Source organism: Echeneis naucrates, chromosome 3 (assembly GCF_900963305.1).
Source record: "Echeneis naucrates chromosome 3, fEcheNa1.1, whole genome shotgun sequence".
Classification (NCBI taxonomy): domain Eukaryota; kingdom Metazoa; phylum Chordata; class Actinopteri; order Carangiformes; family Echeneidae; genus Echeneis; species Echeneis naucrates.
This window is the reverse complement of record NC_042513.1, coordinates 22,713,988-22,741,203: the sequence shown is the minus strand read 5'-3', so window position 1 is coordinate 22,741,203 and position 27,216 is coordinate 22,713,988. Positions and strand designations below refer to the sequence as shown.

The 27,216-nt window shown below is 41.1% G+C and overlaps 4 protein-coding genes across 8 annotated transcripts; 3 read left to right on the top strand and 1 right to left on the bottom strand.

Moving 5' to 3' along the window:
* The first annotated feature begins 227 nt into the window (after positions 1 to 227).
* On the top strand, positions 228 to 4,183 carry sec11a (SEC11 homolog A, signal peptidase complex subunit). Of its 3 annotated transcripts, XM_029497805.1 has the most exons (6): positions 228 to 399; positions 823 to 932; positions 1,939 to 2,088; positions 2,306 to 2,425; positions 3,357 to 3,414; positions 3,506 to 4,183. In XM_029497805.1, exons 1-6 carry the CDS (start codon positions 349 to 351, stop codon positions 3,554 to 3,556), a joined length of 540 nt encoding a protein of 179 aa, XP_029353665.1. In that variant the 5' UTR covers positions 228 to 348; the 3' UTR covers positions 3,557 to 4,183. The 3 variants fall into 3 exon arrangements, with proteins under 3 accessions (XP_029353665.1, XP_029353667.1, XP_029353666.1); XM_029497807.1 differs by lacking the exon at positions 1,939 to 2,088; XM_029497806.1 differs by lacking the exon at positions 2,306 to 2,425.
* Positions 4,184 to 5,812: 1,629 nt separating this feature from the next.
* Positions 5,813 to 6,583, top strand: nmbb (neuromedin Bb). The gene is made up of 3 exons (XM_029498916.1): positions 5,813 to 5,978; positions 6,178 to 6,365; positions 6,477 to 6,583. The coding sequence occupies exons 1-3, from the start codon at positions 5,813 to 5,815 to the stop codon at positions 6,528 to 6,530; spliced, it is 408 nt and encodes a 135-aa protein (XP_029354776.1). The 3' UTR covers positions 6,531 to 6,583.
* Positions 6,584 to 10,576: 3,993 nt separating this feature from the next.
* Positions 10,577 to 14,617, top strand: LOC115040775 (tetraspanin-3-like). Of its 3 annotated transcripts, XM_029497798.1 has the most exons (8): positions 10,577 to 10,597; positions 10,687 to 10,754; positions 11,712 to 11,903; positions 12,010 to 12,084; positions 12,246 to 12,347; positions 12,459 to 12,611; positions 12,705 to 12,788; positions 13,492 to 14,617. In XM_029497798.1, exons 2-8 carry the CDS (start codon positions 10,692 to 10,694, stop codon positions 13,582 to 13,584), a joined length of 762 nt encoding a protein of 253 aa, XP_029353658.1. In that variant the 5' UTR covers positions 10,577 to 10,597; positions 10,687 to 10,691; the 3' UTR covers positions 13,585 to 14,617. The 3 variants fall into 3 exon arrangements, with proteins under 3 accessions (XP_029353658.1, XP_029353659.1, XP_029353660.1); XM_029497799.1 differs by lacking the exons at positions 10,577 to 10,597; positions 12,010 to 12,084 and having other exon boundaries at positions 10,605 to 10,754; XM_029497800.1 differs by lacking the exons at positions 10,577 to 10,597; positions 11,712 to 11,903 and having other exon boundaries at positions 10,612 to 10,754.
* Positions 14,618 to 14,764: 147 nt separating this feature from the next.
* pstpip1b (proline-serine-threonine phosphatase interacting protein 1b) lies at positions 14,765 to 21,039 on the bottom strand. Its single transcript, XM_029497796.1, has 15 exons — positions 20,870 to 21,039; positions 20,111 to 20,211; positions 19,537 to 19,611; positions 18,817 to 18,851; positions 18,603 to 18,709; positions 18,363 to 18,425; positions 18,165 to 18,257; positions 17,782 to 17,827; positions 17,595 to 17,674; positions 17,201 to 17,299; positions 16,769 to 16,865; positions 16,426 to 16,519; positions 16,186 to 16,274; positions 15,812 to 15,888; positions 14,765 to 15,641 (listed from the first exon to the last, which is right to left on the bottom strand). The coding sequence occupies exons 1-15, from the start codon at positions 20,909 to 20,911 to the stop codon at positions 15,510 to 15,512; spliced, it is 1,230 nt and encodes a 409-aa protein (XP_029353656.1). The 5' UTR covers positions 20,912 to 21,039; the 3' UTR covers positions 14,765 to 15,509.
* Positions 21,040 to 27,216: the final 6,177 nt, after the last annotated feature.

Below are 27,216 nucleotides of genomic sequence, written 5' to 3'. Positions count from 1 at the left end.
TTCTATGAAACTCTCTGCTGAATAACAGCTGATCGGATCCATCTTAAATATTCATCACATCAGTTCTGTCTGATTCCTGATTTCTGATTCCTGATTCCTGATTCCTGATTTCTGATTTCAGTCACGAGGAGCTGCTCTGTAAAAGCCCTCGCTTCCTCCCTCGTATCGCCGACTGACACCTCAACTTTGTGCACGCGCCGGTGGGCGGGACTTCCGGTCGAGCGCACCCGGAAGTGTCGGATGCGGGTCGTTCGGTGCTGGGCGGCAGTGCATCCATACGCTTTAATGTGATATATTTTTTTTTTTTTTTGGGGGGAGCGCCTTTTCTACTCTGTAGTATCTTCAGCCATGATGTCTTTAGACTTTCTCGACGATGTGCGGCGCATGAATAAGCGGCAGGTACGTACCGGAGCTCCGGAGTGCTGACTGGCTCTTTGTACTGAGCAGGCAGCTCAGTGCTAACCTCAGCTAGCCACCGAGCGCCTTTTTCCCCCCCTCCAGGCTGTAGCCTCGATCTGTCACCTGTTAGCCTCGTAAAAAAGTCGACTGTTTTATGCACACGTGTCTTCCAGAGGCTCTTCCTCATGGCGGATTATTAAGACCGCCTGAAAACCAGCTTTAAACGCGGTCACCTCAGCGTAGCTAGCTGGGTTAACGCCACATCAACTATTTTTGGTCCCCTCAAGTAAATCCAGAGTTACAGAGTTGGTCGTCGGTGACTGTGTACATGAAATGTTTTGTTGAGAGTTGTATATCTCGCTCTGTGTCTAAATAAATGGCTTGTTGATGGATGAAATGTAACTGTGTGTGTTTTGCTTGCAGCTGTATTACCAGGTGCTGAACTTTGGTATGATAGTTTCCTCTGCCTTGATGATCTGGAAGGGCCTGATGGTTGTCACTGGCAGTGAGAGTCCTATTGTGGTTGTTCTCAGGTAATGTACTGGGTTCGATCCCCACATTTGGGTCATTTTCTGCCTGGGGTCTGCATGCTCTTCCTGTGCTCGTATGGTTTCCTGCAGGGCACACCAGCTTCCTCCCACAGTCCTAATGCATGCCTGTTTAGGTTGATTGGTGAACTTAAAATTGTCCGTTTGTTTCCATATGCTCTAAATGGCAGCTGTGTGAGAGAATGCAGTCCTGTCCAGGGTGCCATCTGGGATTGACTCCAGCCGCACGATAAGCGGTGTAGATAATGGTTGGATTGAACTGTGATGTGGCATTTTTAGCCTCTACTAGGGACAATCAAGGTTGTCAGAATTAACTAAAATCTTAATATAGCTAGTTAAAACTTAACTACAGGTTTGGAAATATGTGTCTGTGGGTATATATAAATAACCTAATGTCAAATAAAAGGGAAGTTATGGGTTTGTTTTGACAGTTCTGGTGTGAAAGCATCCATCTACATATGAACATGCTTTACTTAGAAAAGTTAAGTGTAGGAAAGATGTGTGATGGTGAATTATCTTATGAATTGCTCTTGTTACAGTATATTTGGAAAAAATAGGACTAGCATATTGGATCAAACTGGTTGAGGAACTGAGCGAGGAAGATGAGACCATTTACACAATTTTATGGCTTGTAAATTCCATGTACCTGTTTAAGTTGCCAGGTGATATTTAAGTGTAAGTTGTTGATCTGACTTAAAATTTATATAAGCAATGTAATTTCTGTTTAACCTGTGCTTAGAAGAAATTTTATCATGGACTTGATTAGTTGTGTTTATTCAGTTTTAATCGGTCATTTCAAAGTAGCTGATAATGCCACCAAGCAAATTCACAGAGTCAGTTAATGAGTTAAAACAGAAGACATGCCTTTCTTCAACCAGTTGGGAGTAATGTTTGTTTGAGCTGGTGTGCAACACTGATGGTTAAAGGTGGAAGTATTACATATTTAAATTATTTTATTAATACTAACAATCGTTGCTTTATTTAATTTCAGTGGGAGTATGGAGCCAGCTTTCCACAGAGGAGACCTGTTGTTTCTGACCAATCGAGTAGAAGATCCCATCAGAGTTGGAGAGATTGTCGTCTTCAGGATAGAAGGCAGAGAGATCCCAATTGTACACAGAGTACTAAAGATCCATGAAAAGTACGACCCCACATTTTCTAAGTTTTGTCGCCAATGTATAAGTAATACTTGTAGAATAAATGAGTAGCATATCTATGCGTACAGCAATCTACAGAGACTTTATTAGACATGGTTAGTTGATATTGATATTTCACATCTGTCAAATCTGCAGACATGACAGTGAAAAAGAGAACAAGGTTTAAATTTGGTTTGATGTTGTGCTTATACTCTTCCACAGGGAGAATGGAGACATTAAGTTTTTGACCAAAGGAGACAACAATGCTGTGGATGACAGAGGACTGTACAAGCAGGGCCAACACTGGCTGGAGAAAAAAGATGTGGTGGGGCGAGCAAGGGGGTAAGCATCCCGATTTAAGAAGTACATGGTAGAGTGATTACAACAATAATCAGTAAGCTGTCTGTCTGACTCAAAACTGGAGGAGAATGTCAGAGGAAGTTTGCAAAATCTAGCAGAGATGGTGTATTAAATTCAGACCTTCTCTATTTATAATACAATGTGTTATGGGAGGAGTTGGACACAATAAGCTGTAGTTCCTCTTCTGAAAAACTGACTGACTAAAAAAAAGGCAAGTTTAAATATGTCCAGCACTTTATGACAAATAAACAAGTAAAGAATACTTCTGCTTCATGATGTCAAATAACAACCAGCAATAGATAGTTTGGTTATTATGAGCAAGAAAATAAGGTTGATAAAGGGGAAATTCAACCCCTGAAATATTATACATTTTTAAGTGGCGGCTGATCTAAAGCCCGCTGCTCAAGAGAGGGCCATTTTAATGACACAGCAGACAGAAGAAGGCCAAAAGCTCTTCAAGTGGCAACAGAGAAGATGAAGGAGACTGTGTAATAGCTGGCTAGCCAGACAGGTTGTGGAAGCCTTCAAGGTCAAAATTGCACCAGCCCACGAACGCTTCATCAAATCATGATGCCAGTTAAAGCCAGGCGGGCCCCGTCTCCTTGCAAATGAAGGCAATCACAAGCCCTAAGGAAGTATTGATTGAGTACAGTAAGACTTTTTCAAGAAAAGGGTCCTTCCTCAAGTCTTTCAGCACCAAGTAGGCTGTGGATGGTAAGAGACAAGAAACAGGATTTGATGAGTCAGTCTGGATTCCACCTGATATTCCCAGTTAGTGTTGGTAGTAAAAGTAGAGATCCATAGTAAACAGATATAAAAAACATGGGCCCAGGTGAATGTGGAGCAGCCTCATCAACTGATATGTTAGGTTTAAATCAAATTTCTTCATTGTGATTATTCATTTCCTCTCCAGGTTTGTGCCATACATTGGAATTGTCACCATTCTCATGAACGATTACCCGAAGTTCAAAGTAAGTTTGTTGCCCCGTCCCAGTTGATTTGATTTTTTTGGCTCTTCTGTGCTAAAGTTTTGAGGGTAATTTGGGTCTTCTTTTTTTGCAGTATGCTGTCCTCTTCTTGCTGGGTCTCTTTGTGTTGGTCCATCGGGAGTGAGTTTCCCAGACTTCAGAGCACGACAAGGATAAATTACGCGCAGGAAACCTCTGTCATACCTTTCAAAATAGATTTAAGTTAGACTTTGTTAAATCCAAGTGGCTTTTTTGTACCATTTGTTTGAACTTTTTGTAGAAATGTGGATAGGGTGTTTACATTTGAAATATCCAAGCTTTAAAAAATATTTTTGTGAGGGGGAAAAAAGCTAGATTTCGAGTGAAGTTGATCTTTATCCACAGAATGTGATACAGCATTCTTGAAGATAAATTAAATCTTGTTTCCCTCCTGTTGAACCATTGTGTTTGGAAAAAAAAAATGCTCAGTATTTTATGAGAATTGAGTCTGAATGATATTAAATATGAAATCTGGTTACCATCCACTACAGATTATTTCAGCTCTTTTCCTCAGATTTTTTTCATCACAGATTCAATAATCAAATTATTTCTACACGTTCAGTCATACACAAAATCAAAATCGCTCATAAAACGGTTGTCTTCTGTGCAGTATTTGTTATTGACGAGCAAATGTGTCTTCTGGAAATCTTTTCAAATACGTTTTTGCTGAAAAGTGAGTGTATTTCTCTTCCACCTAAAGAGACTGTTACATAAAATGAACCTTTAAAACGGCCCTGTATTGTTTTTGTCTTTAGATTTCATTCCGTCTGTTTTGAAAACTTGATAAAACCTGTTTTGGCTACCATCAGATAAGTATTCATTTGCAAAACTGTCCCAGAAATAATTTCTTGCACTTACATTTTCCCATGTCTAATTGTTTTTTTTTTTTTAAATAACTTTCTTATATAAAGGTCACTGCAGAGGGATGCAGCCTCTGGGTCTTCTTGAGGTTTTCATGAGTGCAGACATGAGCATTAACCTTGGGCTGCTCTCTTTGCCTACATAGTGTGGAGCACACTTTAGTGGTCTTGCAATCAAAGTGAAGCTAACTAACCAGCAGCAGCATGTACTCACGCAGTAATAAGGGATTGACATATAAATTTGATATACATCCACTTGACGTTATTGAGGTTCTTGAGCTCAGCTTGAGATTGATTGCACTGGTTATAGTTTTTATTAGATCTCAAAGACCTTGTCTGCGTTGCCAGTTAAGTAGGAATTTTTTACCACTCTCTCATTCAGCTGTACCTCACAAATACACCATAATGCTGCATGTTCAAACTTAACTAGTCTCAAATGATTTTTATTACTCTCACAGTTACATCTGTGAATCAGTCGGTGTGAGACCAAGATGCAGATACCTGCCCCATCTCTTTCACAAAACTCCGGCTTTGATAGATCATCCATTCTGTGGACTTAGTGATAACTCTGTGAGGGTCAGGCTGTCTCAGTCGTGCAGGATGCCTTAAATCACAAGTATGTGTGTGAATGCTAAAGGTTACGAAAAGAGCAATACACAATCTGCAGCTTGTGTAAACTTGCAGCTTTAGCACCCTGAAGTGACACACAGACCATCCGTCCCATCAGCTCTGAGTCAGCAGTGACAATCAGCAGGTTCTTGTCCTCAGAGGACTGATGGTGATCACAGCAGCATGCAGAGACTGGCCAAATGTCAGCGAGGTGGGAGGTGGTGTGGGGGGGTGACTTTTATGAGTTGATCTAATGAGAGCAACAGTCACCTGTGCGCTATGTTTTCTATATGTAGTTTGTTTCAGACAGTTTAATATGTCCACACATATATATATATATATATATATATATATATATATAATGTACTGCTGTTATGGTCATCTCACCCCTGTTAGCTGCTGTGCCAGTTCTAATAATGATCAACAAAACTGTCAGAAGACATAAAAAAACAGTCCAAAGCTTGGACACACCTTCCTATTCATTTGAATGAGAAAGTGTGTCCAAACCTTTGACTGGTAGTGTATATATATATATATATATATATCAAAATCAGTCAATCCTCCACCAGTGATTCAAACATTTCTGTTAAAGTAGATGTAAATCTATTTCGGTGTGTGCTGAGAAGATCTTTTTTTTTTTTTTTTTTTTTCTAAACTGGCCGTGTTCTGTGCGTAAAAGGCGCACGACCGCAGACTCGTGAATCCATGACAATGAACCAGACGGCTTCATTTCATGAATATATGCAGCAGGCTGGGCAAAATCACACGCAGCGGGAAAAGCGCCCACCCCGGACAGGAAAGCCTTTAAAAGCAGGATGAATCTGAGCGGTCCAGATTCAGGAGACACTTGGGAACTTGTTTTTGCCCGAAGGACGTCGCCGCTCAGAGTTGAGATGAGAGGGTTCACACTGAATAATCTTTGCCACTGTAGCTTTTTTACTTGTCTCGTTTTATTTTCTTTCGTGTCTTTTACCACTGCAGTCAGTTTCGACTTAACTGAGCTTCGGAATAAAGTAGCAAAAATTAAAGTGAATCCAAGAGGCAACCTTTGGGCCACAGGTAAGAAACCCTCTTCTAATCTGAGCAAGAGGAACGCATTTAATTGTATACATTTTTATTTTATTTCACTTTTTTGGCCGTTGTTGTTACATTTCTTCACTTTGGGTGATGTTTATGTGCTGGTTTCAGTTGTGGCTCTTAATGGGGATTCCCATCGTCCAGATTTCATCTAATATGCGTTTTCTGTCTGCCTTGGCAGGACACTTCATGGGAAAGAAGAGTGTGATGGAGCCCCCCCTGCTGCCCTCGGCGGAGGGGCAGGGTGCAGACCCGCTGGAGGTCACCCTGCCCGGGGAGCAGAGAGTCCTGCAGGAGCTTTTCCAAGAGTTTCTGCGGGTGGCGTTGCAGGCGCAGGCGGATCCACAAGAGAGCCTCTCAAAAAAACAGGTGAGCAGCCGAAACCACTGATGTCCAGTTATTTCATTTTCTGTAGTTTTTTTTTTTTTTTCTTTCATCGTGCTTGTGCTGATTCTGACCATAGGGACCTCTGTGTTTCAGGATGTGGACCTGCTGATGAAAATCTTAGAAAGCTACATCCAAAGCAGAAAGTGATGAAACTCTTCGATCCAGATGGGTTCAAATAAACAGATTAGACACAGACCTACAGTCTACTGCTCATCATGATTGTAATTCTCTGTAACTGTCTCCAGCTCCCGTGCCATTCGCAATACAAATAAATGTTTTGGGGTTTTGTTTTTTTTTTCGTTGTGTTCATTTCGATGATGATGATGATATTTCACATTATCTTGTCATTTAAAAATATTTCTATCAAATAAAATCAAGCTGTTATTTGCAATGCTGTGACTTTGGTCTGTGGAATTTAGATTATTTGGAAACGTTTTGGTTCATTCAGGTGCTGTCTGAGTCAAGAGCAGCTCACAGAAGTAATACAAGGATTACTTATGATTGTTTCACAATATCTGAGTTAATATCAACGGAGGACACAGAAAAGCCTGAAAAAAATGGCCATCAAAGCAAGTCTCTTTTTTTTTTATTTCGTTTTTCCCCAAAATATATTGTGTGAATACAAGACCCAACTTTATTTTGTCAACCTCTTTATTTTTTTTCTCCAGAGATGCTTCATGACACTTTTAACCCTTATTTATAGCCCCAACTTAATCAGTCAGCAATCAGCTGACTCCTCAGCACAATCTCTTTGCTTCCCTGCTAAAAGCATGTCCAAAATAACACTTACATAAATACAAACGTGGGCAGCTTATATAAATCACATTGTCTGGCTTCCTGAATATTTGACATGAAGTCAAAGTAATCTTTTGAAGGATACTTGTCTTGTCCTTTGCACAAAGGTATGATTTGTTCTCTCGATCAATAGTCGTGAGGTGAGATGGACCCAGCTACATTGCCTTGGGCTAATATGGTATTTTAAACAGATAGGCTACAGCATTTTCAATGTCTCCCCCACAGTAACCTCAACTTCATGTCATTTTAATATGTGGATTGTGCAAAACAGAGTACGGGAGCTGAGAAAGTACTCAGACTATGATTCACTTTTAATGAGAGATGATAGTAGCATCATGTAGATTGACTTTATATATAAATTCTGTCCAAAAGGTGACATAAATAAAAAAATATATGAATAAATAAATAAAAAAAACCCAGAAGAAACAGTTATTCACAGCTGTTAAAAAAGAGCGTGACACTACAATCACAATCAAGTTGATGCTTTCTATTGCACTAAAATCCATTCATTCAAGGATCATCCACTGAAGATCTGATGACTAACAAAAGGTCCAAAGCTGGGAAATATTTCAACATGTCAAAGGATAGAAAACATTTTTCCCCCTCTGTAATCACAAATTCTAACCTATGGTTATTTTGGCAAATGGCAGCCTACGTAACACTACACTTTCAGGTGCTGATCATTGTATACAAGTAGGTTAGTAGGCTAGAAAATTGGATGCAATTTGACAAATAAGCTTGCTCAATCGAAGACAAGAAGTCCCTAAAACAGGCACTCTGAGGGGACACATTTTGGGATTGTCTTGGTTCTGTTTAATAAAAAATCCAAATTGCTGGTTTGCCTTGGTCTGTGCAGTTAGACAACGTAATCTGAATAAACAAAATGTCTTAACTAAGATTCAGGACTGATTCAACCACCGATCTGAAACATTTAAATAGTGCAGTTCAGCGTCTTAATAATCAGCTGTCTTTGTGTGTGCGTTGTGTGAAACTGCCCTCTCATGACAGATCCAAACATGCCGCAGGTGCTAACTGCTCAGGAGGGTGATGTCTCCACTCAATTTGAGTGTGAGAGTTTCCCATTATTCACATCACACTCTCTCTTCTGGGGGCAATGAGTGATTTCAGTTAGCATCATCTATGCATTGCATTGTCTTTGCACTGTTGCTGATGTAAATGCTTGGCTCCTTCACATGGTCAGATTGATCTAAGAATCCCAAATGAATCAACCCAAATGTGACACAAAGCTGTGAATGGATGTGAGCGCCAAAATGGGATCTTTTGAGATAATTCTGGAATAGATTGCTCCTCGGTAACTATCAGAAAAATACATTTAGTTTTATTTAAAATTACCCAAGTTTGGGAATATACTGAATTTTTTATTCATCAAATAGGACACCACAAGCTAGGGCTGGTTAAAAGCAGATACAACTATCAGTAATTACTGATTCCCTCATCTTGAAGAGGTTATTGTGACCTTCAATGATAATATATTTATTTATTTTGTATCGGAAAGACTAAGATCAGTCATCATGCAAATCATGCTGTTTAACCCCGAACTCCTTCATGTGTTAATGATAAGAAGCATGATTTACTGTCTGCAATCTGTTTCTATAGGGTTTATTTATTGACACTTTGGTTATTCAGCAATTAAAGTCTTGGTTGTAAATGAATTTCACATGATATGTGAGGGCATTTTAATTTGTGTGTGCGTGACAGCAGGGTATCAGACTGTTTACCATATAAATGATGATATTCTCTCAGGGCAACGCTTGTAAATCTGCATTCATGCATGAATGATTTATGATAATTTATTGTTTTTGTCGCTACATTGAGCTGTGACCATTTCTAGTTTCCAGTGTGGGGCTTGGCGTCACTAGAAATCTGCACTCACCTGTACAAAAATAAATTTGATGGGGCTTTTTGTTTTCATCTTTCAGAAATACAACTGGAATAACGATAACCCGATGTACCTGAAGTTTACATTCATATCTGTTCCCAACAGACAAAATCTTGGAGAATAAAGCAAATTACGATGAAACAAAAAGTTGGCACCTTGATAGTAACCAGTTCTCCAATCATCTGGATGTTTCTGTGAAGAAGCTACAAATTCTAAAATATAGATTCCTCAGACTCATCATGATCCTGCCACCTCCGAGGAGTTCTACATTACAATACATTACATTATGATTTCAAAGGGGGCGGCAAAATTTGTGTTCACGAGAATGGCATGGATGTAAAACCACCGTGAACATAAAACATCAAGTAAATGCTCTTCAGTGACAAACAAATATAATATGAACATCATTTTCATAGTGATATTATACATACATGTTTCAACGTGTATGTGCTTGTTCTTTGGTTTTAGGTTGTCCTGTTTTAATAATGTCTCAAATTAAACCCATGAGGTCGCTTGAAGTGTAATTCACACAGTGAATGTATGAGTCTGAACACCAAAAGACGACGGAGATAAATATGTCAAGTTTTAACTCAATAAAACCAACGCTTTGGGCACCAGTCCAAGTTCTTATTGAGTCCCCCAGAGGGACTAATTTTCAAAGGAACAATCTATCTTAGCCTCATAGGAGATGCACATGTCTCATAAGGTTTCAAGGAGAGACATTAAATCAAACGAGCATCTCAGGTTCATTCATTTTTGTCAAGAGGCTGTGTGTGGCTGTGTTTACATTATTATTTATTCAGGTTTGAGACTAGGACATCTGAAAAATATAGCAAAAATATAGCCATCGTACACTGCCACCCTCTGGCATAAACACCCCCTCACACCCTTTCTTCTGGATTTGATTCTGCTAATAAGTATTTTTGGTTTTGTTTTTATTACATTGCATTATGTTCAGAGGAGGCCTGCCATATCTGACAGACAAAAAAAAAAACAAAAAAAAACAAACAAACAAACAAACAAAAACCCCACAGCATCGTCACGACACCTGAATTGTTAGTAATCTGTAAAATTCATGCCCAGCAGCAAACGGCCAGATGAAGCTCATCCTTTCCCAAAAAGACCCATCTGCTGAAAAGGGAGATTCAAACATTGCTCTTAAAGTGCGTTTGGTGCTGCTTTTGGACAAATTCTGACATGCTACATCACACTATCTGCATTGAAATTATTTCAGTGTCTAAAAATAACACATTCAGACGTTATTTGCGATGACACAACAAGAACTAACACACAATTTCCACATCAAAAGCACAAGCTGCGATTTGCCTGGTTGTTTCAAAGGCTCTACGTTCAACACATTGTTTGTTTTGAACGATGATGTCATCCGAACACGTGACCCCAAGAGTTTCTACAGCGGCCATCTGATTGGTGGAGCCCAGCCGGAAATGCACCAGGAGGGGGGCGGAGCACCGAAGCCATTTTATTATTATAACCAGCAAAGCTGCAGGTGCATCTGTAGGTATATATTTATAAATACACTCACAGGTACACACATGTAATTTTCTTTTTTTTTGGTGCATAGTCACGGTTTTTATTTTAATGCCCCAGAGACGATGGGACAGTGCGGGATTACGTCGTCCAAAACCGTCCTGGTTTTCCTCAATCTCATATTTTGGGTAAGAAAGACGCCAGATGTTCGAACAGTGTGCAGCAGCGGTTAGCATGCTAGGCTAACTGCGCCAGAGCTGCGCTGCGGGCTGCAGGCCCGACCGATCCAGATCTGGGCGGTGTGGGGAGGAAGGGCGGCTTTGTCCGGAGCCGGGACGGTCACCGAAACTCGCTGCTTCGCGTTTATAGGGACAGAAACCGGAGGGGCGGACAAAGAGGTGAGGGTGTCCGGCTGCAGCTGCCGCCCATCGGCCGGAGATGTGACGTTATGCGGCGGCCGGGTGGAGCCGCAGTGGGACAGCGAGCCCCACCGCATCCTCACTGTCCCAACCGGGAGGGTTAATATACACATTTATATATAGGATAAATACACCGAAACTATAGGTTTATAGGTGGAGTCTAAATAAAAGATAACATGGAGACAAGGCGTGGATGACTAGTTCACACTGCATTTGTCTATCAAATCTGGAACAATCTGATTTAAATGTGTTTTTAATATATATATATATATATATATATATATATGTGTGTGTGTGTGTGTGTGTAATCCTGGATGTGTGTCCTCAAGTCAAATTCACCTGCATGACCATAGTCACACGAATGATAACCCGGATTTGCAGTGCAACTAGTTTTGGACCGAAGGGTGAAAAAGGAAAGCGTCACAGAATGCATCAACATTGGACTTTGCACCTCAACATGCACTGTAATGTGCATTATAATACTCCACGTAACAGAATTGCTGCTCTGCAAACAAGCAACAAATCACCGGACTTCAAAAAATATAGAAATAATTAAATAAGAGGACATAGTTCAACAATTGCATGTAGTCATAATGTGGGATTTATAGAGGGAAAGAGATAGATATGTAATAAATTCTGAATAAAAAGAGAAGACGGGCTCTGTATGTCTGTCTGTCTGTCTGTCCGTCTGTGTCTCACTCCTGTTTCTCTGTTTTTCTGTTGCAGGCTGCTGCTGGAATATTATGTTACATCGGAGCCTACGTCTTTATCACATATGATGACTACGATCACTTCTTTGAAGATGTGTACACTTTGATTCCCGCCGTCATAATAATAGCTGTCGGGACCCTCCTCTTCATCATCGGCTTGATCGGCTGCTGTGCAACAACACGTGAAAGCTCCTGCGGTCTGGCAACTGTGAGTGGGCACTATATTGACTATGCATCGTGAGGAGGGCAAGCAACATGATATTGGGGATAAATGTTCATTTAACTGCCTCTGACTGTCTTGGCTGTCGTTTCAGTTTGCTGCAATCCTGCTGCTGGTGTTTGTGACCGAGTGTGTGGTGGTGGTGCTCGGATACATATACAGGGCAAAGGTAAACGCCTGCGCAAAACCTAAAATTAGACTGCAAACATTTGCTGCTTATGCTGTAAGTGATGATAATGTAAAAAAAAAAAAAAAACAGCTCCTGCAATATAAGACATGAAAATTAGAGTACCAGGGGGAGTAAACACAGCTGTATTTGTTTTGTTTCAGGTAGAAGATGAGGTGAATCATTCCATCCAGAAGGTTTACAACGAGTACAACGGCACCAACACTGATGCTCCCAGCCGTGCTATTGACTATGTGCAGAGACAAGTAGGGGGGGAAACATTTTTATGCCTTTGTGTGTATGCGCTGTTTTATTTGTGTGATCAACCCAAATATCTCTAGCTTCCCACCCACCGCCCTTCAATGCTCTCCTTCCAGCTTCACTGCTGTGGCATTCACAACTACTCTGACTGGAGGAACACTCACTGGTTCAAGGAGTCCAAGAACAACAGTGTCCCCGTCAGCTGCTGTCAGCCCGGCATCAGCAATTGCACTGGCACTCTCACTCGACCAGCAGATCTCTACCAAGAGGTACTAACAACATGCTAATGTTTTGTTTTCTAGATTCTCTGACATTAATCTAGAATGTTTTAAAGCCGTGAAACTGTTTATTTTCTGTTTTAGGGGTGTGAAGCGCTTGTTGTGAAGAAGTTAAAGGAGATCATGATGTATGTCATATGGGCTGCATTAACTTTTGCGTCTATACAGGTAAGGGGATTAATAAAATACACAGATGAACTCTGTATAGAAATCTGTCTAGTTGTCTGACTGCTGATTATGTGGTTTTAGCACCACATAATCATAGAGTGGCAACAGTCAGCCCCCCCCCCCCCCCCCCCCCCCCAAATCTAATTTGGTACTCAACTGTTCCAAAATTGATTTAAAATTGTGTTTATTGGGAACATAATTACAGCTGTAGTAATCTCTGTCAGCAGAAAGCGAAGCTGACAGCAGCTCTAACCTAATTGTGTCAAAATATTTCTCGAGTGGTTAACAGCTCAGCATGCCCGCTGCTGACAACAAAACATTTGCTCCCAAACTGGGGACGAAGACAACACAGCCAATCCCTTTACATTAGGCTCAAGCATGCTCATTATAAAATAACACATTCGAAAAGTGTGAAAAGGTTCTGCTTCTAAATTTAAGCCTTTGTTTATGCAACTGAATTTTCCACCGCAGCATAATGACGGATAGAAATGACTCCTGCAGATTAGGATCTTTGCTGTCAAGTGCAGATTTACAGTACAGTAAATATCGGGTAGCTTCTCCCAATACTCCCATTAAAATCAGAAAAGAGCTGATTATAAGACGCTCCTGTTTTCTTTCTGCCATATCAATATGCCACATTCGCTAAAGGCCACAGTGACTTCAGTAATAGTGTTTCTTCCCTTCCTGTGCTGTGTGCCTGCAGATGCTGGGAATGCTCTGCGCCTGTGTGGTGCTGTGCAGGAGGAGTCACGACCCAGCATACGAGCTGCTGGTCACAACCAACAGCTATGCATGAAGGATGCAGTCAGTCAACGGAGCACTCAGAAAATCAGAAGGAGCTTCACCAGACATGTCCACAGTAGATTTCAGCTGTAGTTATATAAGCTCAAGCACACCTTGCACAATTCATGATAAAGTAGCGAACATTGATGACGTAGTTTGGGTGGGCGAGGGGTTCAAGGCGAAACCAGTTATTTATTGACATGCATTGTAAGTTACTGTTTCTTTATATGTTTTTTCCTTTCTTTCCAAATACAGAAGTACTTATAAGAGCCAAAGTTGTAAATGGCTAATTGACGTTTTTGATATCGATGCAGATTTTTTTCTGTCTTTAATTGTTGCTTCAAACTAATTCGGATCATTCCTAATGAGGATGATGATGATGAGGAGTCATTTGGAGTTATGTGCATGGAATGTATTTCCTTGCTGGTTAGTTTGCACTAAGGCTGGAGCTCTGACGATAATTCATGGTTGTTAAAATGCAAGATCTATGCTAAAAACAACACTTTCCCCAACAGGTTGGTTTGACCATCCTTGGTGAAAATGGAAAAAGAAACAAAAACATTTTTACCATAGAAAGAACAGATTTAGTGTTTTTATCTCTTGTCTTTACATTTTTGTTTGTGCGAACCTCTTAAAGTCATGTTTGGTACAAAGAGTTCTGTTCTTCATGTTCAAATATCCAGATTGTGAATTATTTGGTGTGGAGGTTCTCTGAATCTGGCTTCACTCGTGAGCCATCACCAACATATAAATTGTGAATCAACCTTTTAGTCTCCAGTGTTATTAGTTGGAGTATTATTAGTGTTACATGAAGACTTTTTTGTAGTTTCTGTTGAATTCCTTATATTTAGTTTGCTAGTTATGAGCCTGCTATGAAGAAACATGACATCGTTTTATACATTTTTTTGTGAAATTTGACTCTGTTTAAATATTTTTGAGCTATTACGTTTACCCATAGTTATTTAGCTAGTGCTGAAAAAGGACAAAATTGTCTGTTGAGTGGAGAACAGGCAGAGGACAAATAAACTCATACATTTTAACTTGAACGTTTCAGGGGGGGTTTTATTTGCATGGCTTTATATGGAAGTAAATCTGTTACGAGGGAAGTGATACATGAAGAGGTAAGGATTTGGTTTTTGTTGGATCATGTTTATAAAAAAAAAAAACAAAATACTGAATGATTTTTATTTATTTATTTATTTATTTTTTTAAACTGCAAACACATGTTCTCTTGAAGAGGTTGGTACTCTTCTAAAAATGCCCACCCTTTGGACACAACATTATTTACTGTAGCAGGGTTAGAGCTTTATTTATCACACTAAATGCATCGCTCTGCTCTCTTACCAACAGTAGATAAATTCACGTGAATGAAGCGATAGCATTGATGTCGTGCAAAGCCGCTTGCTGTGGTTTAATTCAAATTCAGATACTGTCAATTTAAGACCAAATGCAAAAAAAAAAAAAAAATAGTGACAACGAAGACGAATGTTTTCAAAACTTTCAATTCAATTATAATTCTACCCTGTGACAGAGTACATACACCAGTCTAAGTATTGGTGACCGTACGACACCTGAGGTAGCAGGGTTAAAACTTAAATACAACCACGAACAACAACCTGCACAAATAAATAATAATCCAGTTACACACTTGTACTGCCTGCTGAACGATGCTAGATTGGTGGTTCATAAAAACCAGGAAATAGTTTGGATAGCAGCTGAGAATGTAAACAGCGTTTATTCCAGAAAACCTGACAGGAGAGAGTGTTGATGGGAGTTTATGTCGACATGGTGCAGCATGTGTTTATGTTCATATATTTGGTTTAGCATTATTGACACATAAGGCATTTTTTTTCTGTATAATTAAGCACAATACAAGTCGGTGTGTACTTAGTCACCTGCGTGTTTGTCTGTATTTTTCTTATGCATATGTGTGTGTGCTCAGATTTTGCCCAGATAGTTTCCTGGCACCAGTCCGGTCATGCTGTCCCTTCGCACCGTCCACCAACCGTCTTCTCCTCTTGACAACACGGAGACCACGTCCCCTCTGGTTATCGACAGTTCATCCTCTACCTGCCCGGTCAATGTGAGCAAACGTGACGTGAAATGGGTAACACAAACAGGCTTCGTTATACTTTTTTAACTGACTGCACAGTCCACATAATGTTACACCACTTTTGCCGGACCTTGCCCAGTTTGGTCTTTGTAAATTTAATATATGGCCGAATGATGCAAATGATCACCTGTGCTGTGTAGGCGTAAAGTGCAATGTAGATGTCATCATCAGGTGTATGCGTGCGCGGTGGTGCATATCCTCCACCTAAAATAGTGGAAAAGTATAAATGCTAAATGTTCATCATTCCTTCTCGAGCAACATACAATACAATACACATACACAATCGGAGGTTAAAATCCTTGAGTTTGTATTCTTGATATATAGGACTTCTTTGAATTGCATTCAAACCCATTAAGATCTTGGGTGGTCTATTAAGTCTGCTGAAAGTTTAATGCGAAAATGTGACCACAACAGAGTATCAGTGCTGGAAGTGTCATTAAGGTTAAATGGATGAATTTGTAGAACAAGTAGTTGGATGGTCGTGAATGAGTGAGTTCTTACACGGGACGACAGACGTCACTGCTGGTTGTGTGTTCTGAGGGTTGTTGACGCTGATGCTCACAGAGCTTCCCAGAAAAGACACAGGCCGCCTGGAAGGACGTCAAAGTGGCATACTTATATTAATGTGTGTTTCTTATTGTGCATGCATGTTCAACATAAAAGGTGAATCAGGAGGAGAAAGGATTTTCTTAGCATCCCTGTGCATTAATAATCTGATCTCTAACATTATTTGTCTCGCACCTGCTCATCCTGTATTCTCCTTTTGTAGTAAGGTTATGGCTGTTGCTTTCTCTGGCCGTATCTGTCGGGTAGAAACTCTCAAACACTACAGGCTCTGTGAGAGGAAGAGACAACTTGTTTATTTGAGAAGTGAGGTCAGTTTTGCTGAAAGAGAAAGGTTCTCAGCTGAGTACCAGGCAAAATCCTATTATTTGCCAATTTCTTTTTCTCACTTCTCTTTTCATGGAGAAGTTTGTAGTCATTTGGATATTCTCCGAAATGGAAAGAGCTTTGTGTGTGTGTCTTTAGTGGCCTCTAAGACCTGTTCAGTATGTCGGATTCATGGCTGACCGTGACGGCTCACCTGGAGGCTTTGATCCAGTGCGTTTGCTCTCTATGAAGCAGTTGTTGTCTGTGTTGATGTCACACTTCTCCAGCTGCTTCCTCACCTCCTCGAAAAACTGAATTTTACACACGAGACGATCCAACAATCAGAAAGAAAGGTTAAAAACAAAACTGTTCTTTAATAACTAAGCTCAGTTTTCCTTCTTTTAAACCCCTGATGTGAGGAAGAAAATGTGTGAAAGGCGTTTCATACCATTGTCTCTGTGCATATATACAGTTTATATACAAATATAACCACAGTTCACATTTCACAGACACATATGTCTGTAGTTCAGTATCATGGCAGTCATTACGGTGACCAAATTATTATGGTATTTTTTCAATGCTATCACAGGTGAACCTTTGGGGGGTTCATGCAGAAATGTTACGAGGACGCAATGAGTGAGCTCACCTCATCATCTTGGACACACTGCTTGGAGAAATGGTTGCAGTGGTCCCAGAGAACACACCTCAGGATATTGATACGATCTCCCTCCATTTGCTGGAACACCTACAAAAAAATACACACACCACTGGTCACTACTGCACAGCACCCTAATTATTAGTTTTTTTCATTTCCATTATCCACATCACACCCCCAGTTGTCGGACTGTGCCGTATTGTACTGTGTGAAAATGGGTTTATTTGTTTTCTAGTATGCTCACTGCAAGAGAAGTTGCATTTCCTCTCTGGCCATCAATGAGAAGATGTTAGTAGAGGAGTCAGAAGAAGGGGATGTGGTGTGAGGTTTTAAGTTTTGGCTTCAATTGACAACACTGAAGATTCTATAAATATAATCCACAAACCTCACATGCGCTTTTGTGTGTCTCTTCCCAGTCCTGGCGAATGCTTTCCAGCTGACCAACGTTATTGAAGTACAGTCTCTCTGTGAGAATAATAATTTTTTATTTTTTTTTTAAACACAACAATGAAGACTAGTAAGTTATGTGTTGAGGTTAAAAATACACATCAGAGGATATTTGATTTTCATACCTGCTTCGTTGGCTGCCTGCCTGCAAAGCTTGGCCCTGTGACGTACCTTTACACAGTACGTGACGTAACATTGCACAGGAAGAAACAACGTGAAATTGCCAGAGAAAAAAAGAAAAACAGTAATAAACTTAAGCATATTAAACGTACTGATAATTTTTCTTGCTTGAATACATTCAGGGTCATTTAAAGAATGTTGTTCGGGGATGTTGAATGTACTTCAAAAGGTGTAATTGCACTTTTGCATGACACCACTGATGGTGCACAGAAAGTCCCTGAAGTGATGGTTATTTATGTTGGTGGGGTGTGATGCAAAGACGAACCCTGAAAGTTTCAACTTGGATTGCTTTAATCGACTTTACACCTATCACGGAGGGTGATTGTACCTTCTCTGGGTTTTTTGATGTCATGATGGTCTTTTCAGCCACCTCCTCTGCCTCGTCAGCCTCTTTGCATCTCAACTCATAGTTCTTCTTCGACTGAGGAAGAAACAGAAAGCTGCTCATACCAGCGGTGGCCATGCATTACATATCAGATTGTTTCTTCACCAAGAGAAAATGTTTTGTTTCTGGCCGTTCCCCTACCTCCATGGTTTTCTTGAACAAAGAAACCTTTTTCTTGTGAACCTTCTCCATGATGCTCTCAAACTAGTAGAATAAAATGAAAGAGTGAAAACTAAAAGACATATCCTCAAATAATCACGTTGGTTTTATTAGTTCCAAACATTAATCTGACTTAACGCTAAGTTTATCGCCAAAATCCAACTTAATTTCTGCCTATTTGTGTAAAATAAGTCACTTGTCAACCAAAAAGTTGTCCAATACCTTCTTCCTCTGCTCTTTCTGATGTTCCCTGAATGTCTCAATTTTTTTCACCTCCTCTTTCAATATATCAGAGAGTTGGATGTGAAAGTTCCCAATAGTCTCGATTTCTGCAGCCAAAAAAAAAAAAAAAGCAGCAAATGAGTTGTTCAACAGCAATCGAAAATATTAAGTGCTTGGAGCGTTGTCCAGGGAGAAAATGACTGGATGAACTCACGTGATTTTAATTGGTCGAAAGATGCTCTCAAGGTGCTGGAAATAACAAGCCACATGGAAGATCAGTTATGAGTGAGCATGTATCAAGGAGACTGATTATATTTTTAAGACGTAAAAACAATATATTGCGTTTTTACTGCTCAGAATGGGCATGCTATAATTGGCTGACTTGTTTCTTCCTCTTTCTCTGAGAAAATAGTGATTGAGCTGGAGCAGATAAATCGGAGCGAGAAGGCGTGTCCGTCTTACTCTGCTGACAGAAACTAAATTAGGGTTGTGTTTCACTAGTTAAGACAGAGATTCAAATACACCAACAGAGAGTTTATGCATTCCGTTCTGTTTTAGCCACTTCAACAGTGTAGTCAGTTCACTAGTAGCTGGCGACTAACCACATGGAAACAGGAAACTGCCAAAAATGACCCATTATATTGCGAGACATTAGGTGATAGACATACACATACACACTGTCTTTCTTTCTCTTTCAGTCCCTCTCAAAAATGTGTGTTTCCCTGAAAAAGAATATGACTCATATGCGCCTGACTGATACTGTATATTTTATGTTTTAGGACAGTTTCAGCAGTAAAAATCATCCAGTACTCATCAGATTGTTTTTGGGCAGAATGAATACGCTATTATTGCACTTATTGCACATTATTTACCCTCCACATGTGTATCCAGCATGTAACACCGACCTCGTGGCAGGTTCAAATGTTGTATTTACCTGATCTCTGTGTGTCCTCCAGCCTTGCGTGCAATAATCACCAGCTCCTTCCCATACTTCTCCTCTGCTAGTGCCCTGTGCAGCATGAACAGACCGACACGTCAAAAACAGGTAAATGTTCCTGTCTGAGCAAACTGGAGACATAATGCACAAATTATCCCTTTAACACAGGTAATAAAACCCTCTCCATTAACGTGACCCACCTTGTGTCTGATTTGGTTACATCTGCTACATCATCTCATATATTCTGTATACAGACTCCATAACACAAGACAAACAATGCAAAGTTTGTACGTTACAGACAGACTTTTGGATACTAGCTAATATTAAAACTTCTTGCCATCTCTTTTTCTTGTCATCCAAACCCATAATGTTGGAGTTTAAACATGATAACGCAAAAAAACAAACAAAAAAAACAAACATTTTTAAACATATTTCTTCTGGAGAATGCAACATTTACTTTAAATTCATCTTGTTCTGTTATGGTGTTAACCAGACGCAAAACACATTAGTATGCATGGTTATGAAAAAGTCTGCCTGTTTGATGGTTATTGCTGGTTCCAACTGACGCTACCTCAACTTGAAAAGCTCCTCCACATCTTTGCACATCTGCCTTCCATCACGTAGCCTGTTGATCACAGTATCGTATCCGTTGTGACAAGTAAAATCAGACCCCTGTGTTGAGAAGACATAAAAAAAAAAAAACTTACAAGAAATTCTGCAAAGAACAGCGTTGCTCAATAAGAATTGCAAAATGTGCTTGTGGTAATCCTGGAATCACTATGTAGCAAAAATGCAGAACTAAGAATAACAAAACTTGTTGTGTATGGCAAGACAACATACTTAGCACTTCGTCAAACTGCTACTCATATGCAATATGCAAAGTGGCAATTTGACAAAGTTGCTTGAACTTAGTGCAGGGGTGGCTTGAAAAAGAGTAGAAGCAGTTTGGGTTTTACAAGTCTGCCATTCTTTGTGGGAGAAGCGACATTGCCAAAATGTATAAATCCTTATTTCTACACCGGTGTCTGTGTTTTAATTTAGTCTTTTACGCTGTATATGTTCATAATTTCTAATTTAGATAATTTGGCATGACATGCATGCAAATGTTGATTCATAAGTGAAGCCACAACCAGCAAACGGTCACAAGTCACAACAGCCAAAGTGCTTAGAGTCATACACATTAAATGATAAATTACTGAACGTGTCTAAATTCATTCATTTTAAAACGGGTAAGAAAAATTGTTGCACTGCTGTGAAGGAGACCAGTGACCAGTTTCATTTTTCGCATGAACAGCTTCAGCAAAGCACGAGACCCCAAAAATAGACTTACCCAGAAAGCATCTTTAAACATCAAAGGGATCAAAGGGGCCATCTTGGTAACTTCCTCGAACTGAACACCGTTGCTTTCCTCTCTCTTACAAGACTTCAATCAAAAAGTAATCGCTGACCAACGGTTTACATAAAGTTCCTGAAGGTCCTGGAGGAAGGGGTTGGTGTTAAGCCAGCTATGCTACAGTCAAACTCAGCTGATAAAACTGAGTGGCTGAGAAGTCAGTGAGTCATTTTGAATGAGGAAGCGCTTTTGTGCCATGATGTCACTGACCACAGTCAGCTCAGCCCAAGTATGAGACCAAAATTTGATGCATAAGACTGTGTGTTGTCTTAATTCTGTTTTAGGGTCAATCATCCACATACAGCATATTTGTGATGAAGTGATAGTGTGTGTGTGTGTGTGTGTGTGTGTGACACACTCACACAGAGATGCAGTTTGGGGTCAGTTACAGCTGTTGTGAGCTGCTGAGTGATCCAAATCTGAAATTTTAGCTACAAGCATAAAGTCCATGTTGCTTACTAAGCACAGTATGGAAATACCAACATTTTCTACCATTAACGATATGCTGAGATAAAACACATCTAATGAAAGTAAATCATTCAAATGTGTCGAAATCTGCTGTTTTTTTGATTTTCCTCCTATTTACCAGAAGTCAGAGTTAACTCCAAATTCAACGATGATACAGATTATCTGCAAACATTTTCATCTTTTTTATCCATTCATGAGAAAACCACAAGGGGGAGACACAGACCTTCCTGAAACACTCCATCTCAAACACACCAAAGGGGTTTGAAACCTCCCATCAGGATTCGGGACATAAATCTCCCAATCTCAGGATCCTGTTGAGATGAGTACAAATCCCTGAGGTGACTCACCAGAAAGACCCAGAGACACGTGAGTGAGCTGTGGAAGCTCATCATTGATTTTCAAAGTGACTGTGGTGTCTCCCACCAGTCGCTCACTGAGACGTGTGAAAATCTTTGGCCCTTTCACAAAGCAGGGGCATCGTTCTGTCACACACCTAACAAGATGTTAAGGGGACAGTCGGAATCAATACACCCTGCTGAGAATAATGGAGCTTGGTCTATTTTGCAGTTATCATCTGTTATGTCGGCTACATTTTTAGCCACATAAGTTGGCTGTTAAAGCGTCTCAGTCGTCTTTGCAGAGAGTATAATTTTTTTGTAAAGGTATTCCTTCAATCCGTGTGACATTCAGTCTCTATTTTCAAAGTTCGCCCTCAGTAAATACACATTTCCTTCCGGCTTGACCAAAGCCGTACATCACAGCTAGACATTCTTATAGGATGGCCATCTTGGGGTTCAAGTGGGTAAAATAATTTAGCTCTCCTACTTGGAAAAACCAGACATCCACCGGTTAGACTGAAGATAATCCTCCCAGGCTGAGTTTTACAAGTTTTCCCATTGAAATGACAGAGTCTGTACTAGTTGGCCTTTGCTGTGACCCATTTGAGGCCTCTAATGGAGGGACAAGCTCTGGGAATCAGCTGTGCAGCTGGTGCCTGAGCACACTATCACACACCAGGGTTTGCAGCACATGGACATACTTGCTCCCCGTCTCTCATTGGTTTTCTTTCCCTCCCTCACACTCCCTTGGAGTGGCAGTTATTGAACTGTGACAAACTAGCCGTGTCAGACCAGGCCCCCCCCACCTGGGGAATTGGCTAAATGACCTTTCCATTACCCAACCGCTGCTGTATTCCCGCTCCACAGATACAGTTACACATGAAGCCACACAGCCCATTTACCAGGACCAGTGTCACCGTCGCCACCGGTACCCGCCACATCTCCCCGCGCTTTCATTTTATTCAATTTCATTTTTTGCTCTTTTTGCTGCAACCTATGCAACATTGATATTGATTCAGTGGGCCTCTCCTGCTCTCAGCTGCCTGTGTGTGCATGCAAAGTGATAAACATGTGATGCCAGAAGCAGCTTGTATCTGGTTTCTTGGGTTTTGTATGTTGTGCGTGTGTGTGTGTGTGGTAGTGTGTGAGAGAGAGCGTTAGAGAGAAACTATGGCCTGCAAAGTGTGCGACTTAACTGGTTTTCACACATTCTCCATCCTCCATTCCTGCTAATCCCCTGTTGACCAATGCTACCAGCCCCGAATCTCACCAGATACTTCAGGGACCGAGCGAGAGGAGGAGAGTGGCGAGGGGGGTGAGAGGCGTGGCGTGCAAAGGTTAAAAGTGAGTGAGGAGATGATGCAAGCAGAGAGGGATGGAGCAGATATTAGGGAAGAGCTAGTGGGGGTGGGGGTGCGGTCAAAGGAGAGAGTCTCTGAATTGAACAGGACAGTGATCAGTGCTCAGCCCGCTGCTGCTGCCTGCTGGGTAGGAATGCAATGAAGTGAGTCCTTGGCCACATTAGTGGGAACCTGTTAGGAAGCTGACAGATGGGGAGCTAATGATGTGTATGCACAAGGGCAAGGACTGTAGTTGCTAGTGAGATGATCTGTAGTGCCTGTCATAATACAGCTGAAAACCAACAGCTGAGGGTGAAGCTGGAGGAGGAGGAGAGAGAAGGGGGGGGGGGAGGAAAGGGCAGAATCGCGCCGAGTGAGTTGGGGGCCTTTCTCACGTTTGATCTAAGTCTGGCTTTTAATGAAACATTTATTAGCTGTCTTAATCCTCCTAATGACTGCTAAGAACTCTGGCTTTAATCAGTTTGATCCTCGTGTGTCCCTTATTCCCCGATGTGATTCTCTGCACGCTGGGATGAAGGCGGTACGGGGACAAACGCTTGTTTGTGTGGATTTCTCCGGATAAATATTTAATTGGCATGGATGTCACATAATGCGTTTTTGTTTGTTTGATGGTTTTAAAATGACCCCGGTTGCCTGCATGCCCTGCATGAGTACGAGTCTGTCTCAGTAGAAATGAACGTGGGAAGGCTTGTGTGTGTGTGTGTGTGTGTGGGAAGTGTGCGTCTGAACATTTCAGCTGATGTGTGCTGGTACTGGTGGTGACCCCTGTAAAAAGGATGCGTGCCACAGGCAAATCCCTCTCCGCCGCAGGGTCCCTTCACCCAACTGGATTTTGGTGTTACACTTATTAGCCCAGCAGCCATTTTCTCCACAGGGACACACCCTGTCCTCTTCACATGCCCACATGTCTTCCCTTACATCTTCCAACAAACCTTCCCTTCATCTCTCCTCTCCTCAGCTCTCGCCTCGATTTTTTTCTTTTTTTCACCCCTGTTCTTTCCATCTCCCGGTGTCATCATCCTCCCCTCCTCTCTCACCTTCGAGATATATACTCCCCTCTTCTTTCTCACTCCATCTCTTCCTCTCACTCTCGCTCTCTCTTCGGCCCCTACATGTTTCCAGTCTAATAGTCTCTGGTGACCCTGCCTTTTACCACCCCATACTGCTTGTTTGTGTGTGCATGTGTGTGCGCGCATGCACCTGCATGTGTGCTTCCAGAGTATGTGTTTGCATTAAGTGTTTTTGTTCTAAGGTAAGACTGCTAAGTGGTTTCATCCATCCGGCAGCAGAGAGATTCTGCTTGGCTTCACTCCTCTAATCCAGGCCACAGGGGGAGTCAGAGTCTGCACAGATGGAGCCTCTAGTCTGGACCGGCTCCTGTCTTTGCTTTGTTTCTGTTTAAAGAATATAAATGGATTTGTGCTGGAGCGCATCTGTGTGCGTGGGCATGCACGTCGGCTTGTCGAGGTTTAGATAATATTAGCTTTGTGTAAGGTAATTGATTGACTTTCTGTATGTGTTTCTTAGGTTTAAAGGGCTATAAAGTGGGAAGTGGCCCGTTATTTGACAAACTGATTAAAGGTATCCGGTTTGTTGTCTTTGCCTTGGATTGTGTCCATTCCACCTTAAAGTGTCAGCCTTAGTGTGGTGATACATACGCAAATCTGACCTTTTTCTACAGGATGGTTTTTTTAAATGAACTAAACTGCGACTCATTCTTTAAATTACTGTTCACATTACTTTATATATCAATTAGCACTGCATATAATCATATTTTACCATATTTGATTTCAAAACGAAGCAGTTGTTAATGCTCTTGGATTTCTTTTCTTTTTTTAATTTCCCAAAAAATTATTATGAAATTCCCCAGCATGTAATCTTGAAGACAACAACGACAAGATTCTGTCGATCACATTTAAAACTGGATTGTCTGCCACCAGACAACGTGTACCCAAGAACACTTGAACCCAATGTGAGCCGTTTGGCTGGGATTGTTCGGCAGATATTTGTTTGTTTCTCTGACAAACAGGCTCCAGGACTTTGACTGAAGCGTCTGAACACATCGAGAAGCATAAATCAGTGTCGGACTTTAACAGCTTTGCTCTGAACACTATCTATTCGTCAAACCCTCCCACAGCTGAACTTGACCCTTGCAGGAAGATGCACACACGAAGCAGCAGGTGGGGCTGTTGGGTTTCTAGGTTTTGCAGCAGGCCGAGTTTCTGCATGTCTGTATCCACATTCCTCCTGTCTTCTGTGACCTCTCACAGCGAATGGCGAGGCCTTGTGAGAGAATTATCACCAGCTGCTCTGCTGCTCGTCCACCTCACACAGGGAGGACTGATAACCCTGAGTCAGCAGGAGAGTCAGGGGACACAAAGGATCCATACGCCGACGGAGCCGAAGTCTGTGTCAGCTGAGTGAACACGCTCACAGGTTCTCATTAAAGTTCAGGATGAGAGCCTTGACTGTTACGGCAACAATATTAGTATTATAATAATATTATATTATTATAAGAAGGGCAGAATGTGTCTCATTTATTCCAGCCATTCGCTCTTCATCGTTTGCAACAGTGTCAGGAAAAATGGACAAACACCTAAAATTAGAAATGAATACCCTCCTATCTGTACCACGTCTGTGTTTTTCCACCATCTAAAACGTGAATTTTGCCGATTTTGTTTTTCTTTTTTCTGCATTTATGAGTAAGACAACGACAAAGCCGTTTCACAGAGAATAACAATTTTTCACTTGGGTTTTTTTCTTGCATCTACTGACTTCTATATTGAACTCTGCAAACTTTCCACTGGATTTGATCTGGAGGTGCATCTGTAATTTGGTGGTGCATCCAGACAGGTCATCCGGACTTCTGTAAGAGTAGCATCAGCAGCTTTATGTGACGGTTTGCCTTTGATGCTGTGTTGCTGGGAGCAGTGCAAGGTTAGTTGTTGGCGATCCATCAGACATTTTATGAGCATGGTAAAACTGAGGACAGCACAGGTTGCATTTTACAGTATTACAGGAGGAAAGGATGTAGACAGTAGTTGATTAGCTGGCGTTCAGAGTGGTTTGGCTCTTCGTTCCCTCACTGCCATCACAGGGTTTCCTTTATCCAGTTTGTTGAGTCTGAAAGACGTATGACTGAACTAATGAATAATGAATGTGGCATACAATGATGTGGATCTTGTACTTACTCCTATATGTTTTGTAGTGAATGCTGGGTAGACATCCAGAGTGACAATCAACTGAGTAATAACTGTTGAGGTCAACATTACATTTCCGAAGAAGAAATCACTTTAACAGTTTCAGTATTCATTGTGTTTTACGCCTACAGCTACAAAAACTCAGAGGTTAAATGAGGAGTAAAAAAAGTAGCAAATATCATCATAAATTTAATGTAAATATTGAGACTGCTAATTGTGCACTTGAAGTCAGACATTTTTCTTAAAGTCTTTGTATTTGGGAGATTATCAGACGAGTTCATTGACTACACACCTTTATCTCATATATTAATTTACTGTATTCTCCAAAAGCAATGAATCAAATTGACAAGACATAAATATATATATATATATTTCAACATAATAAATTGCTGTTGGAGTGAGCGTGGCTCCATCCAGGCGTGATGGTTGATGCAGGCCGGCAGGCAGGCCCAGGTATCACAGTTACAGTGGTGTTGTGCTATGCGGTGGTGTGCACGATTATCGACCAGCGTGTCATGCAGGATAAGGCCCAGTGTGCCACTGTTGACTGCTTTGCGGTCAGCACTGCAGGGAGCAGGATTGTGGTTAGCCTACAGACAGCCAAGGCTGTGTAAGAAGATCGGCTGTGTGAGTGAGTGAGTGACTTTGTGTGTGTGTGTGTTTGCCTTCCACTGTGTCCTTTCTCCGTTGTCGCCGCGCTTTGCATCTTTGTCGATACGAATGACGTGTCTTTTACTTGCGTCTTTATTTTGCTTTTCTTCTCATTCTGCCGCTCTTCTCTCCCCTGCTGTGCCGCTTACACGCACAAACACAAGCGTTTGGGAAGCGCCTCAGGCCTCAAACAAGCCACCGGTACTAATGGCTCTGCTGTGTGAGCCTCCACTCTTGAAATGAATTTCAACCCTTCACTTTCCTGC

Excerpts from the sequence above, each read along its gene's own strand:
- nmbb (XM_029498916.1), top strand. The coding sequence starts at position 5,813 with ATGAGAGGGTTCACACTGAATAATCTTTGCCACTGTAGCTTTTTTACT. Across the intron at positions 5,979-6,177 it reads AGGCAACCTTTGGGCCACAG|GACACTTCATGGGAAAGAAG; the intron begins GTAAGAAACCCT and ends CTGCCTTGGCAG. Across the intron at positions 6,366-6,476 it reads AGAGCCTCTCAAAAAAACAG|GATGTGGACCTGCTGATGAA; the intron begins GTGAGCAGCCGA and ends TCTGTGTTTCAG.
- sec11a (XM_029497805.1), top strand. The coding sequence starts at position 349 with ATGATGTCTTTAGACTTTCTCGACGATGTGCGGCGCATGAATAAGCGG. Across the intron at positions 400-822 it reads GGCGCATGAATAAGCGGCAG|CTGTATTACCAGGTGCTGAA; the intron begins GTACGTACCGGA and ends TTTTGCTTGCAG. Across the intron at positions 2,426-3,356 it reads GTGGTGGGGCGAGCAAGGGG|GTTTGTGCCATACATTGGAA; the intron begins GTAAGCATCCCG and ends TTTCCTCTCCAG.
- LOC115040775 (XM_029497798.1), top strand. The coding sequence starts at position 10,692 with ATGGGACAGTGCGGGATTACGTCGTCCAAAACCGTCCTGGTTTTCCTC. Across the intron at positions 12,612-12,704 it reads CAGCAGATCTCTACCAAGAG|GGGTGTGAAGCGCTTGTTGT; the intron begins GTACTAACAACA and ends TTTCTGTTTTAG. Across the intron at positions 12,789-13,491 it reads TAACTTTTGCGTCTATACAG|ATGCTGGGAATGCTCTGCGC; the intron begins GTAAGGGGATTA and ends GTGTGCCTGCAG.
- pstpip1b (XM_029497796.1), bottom strand. The coding sequence starts at position 20,911 with ATGGCCCCTTTGATCCCTTTGATGTTTAAAGATGCTTTCTGG. Across the intron at positions 18,426-18,602 it reads AGAAAGAGCAGAGGAAGAAG|TTTGAGAGCATCATGGAGAA; the intron begins GTATTGGACAAC and ends TTATTCTACTAG. Across the intron at positions 17,300-17,594 it reads CACACAAAAGCGCATGTGAG|GTGTTCCAGCAAATGGAGGG; the intron begins GTTTGTGGATTA and ends ATTTTTTTGTAG.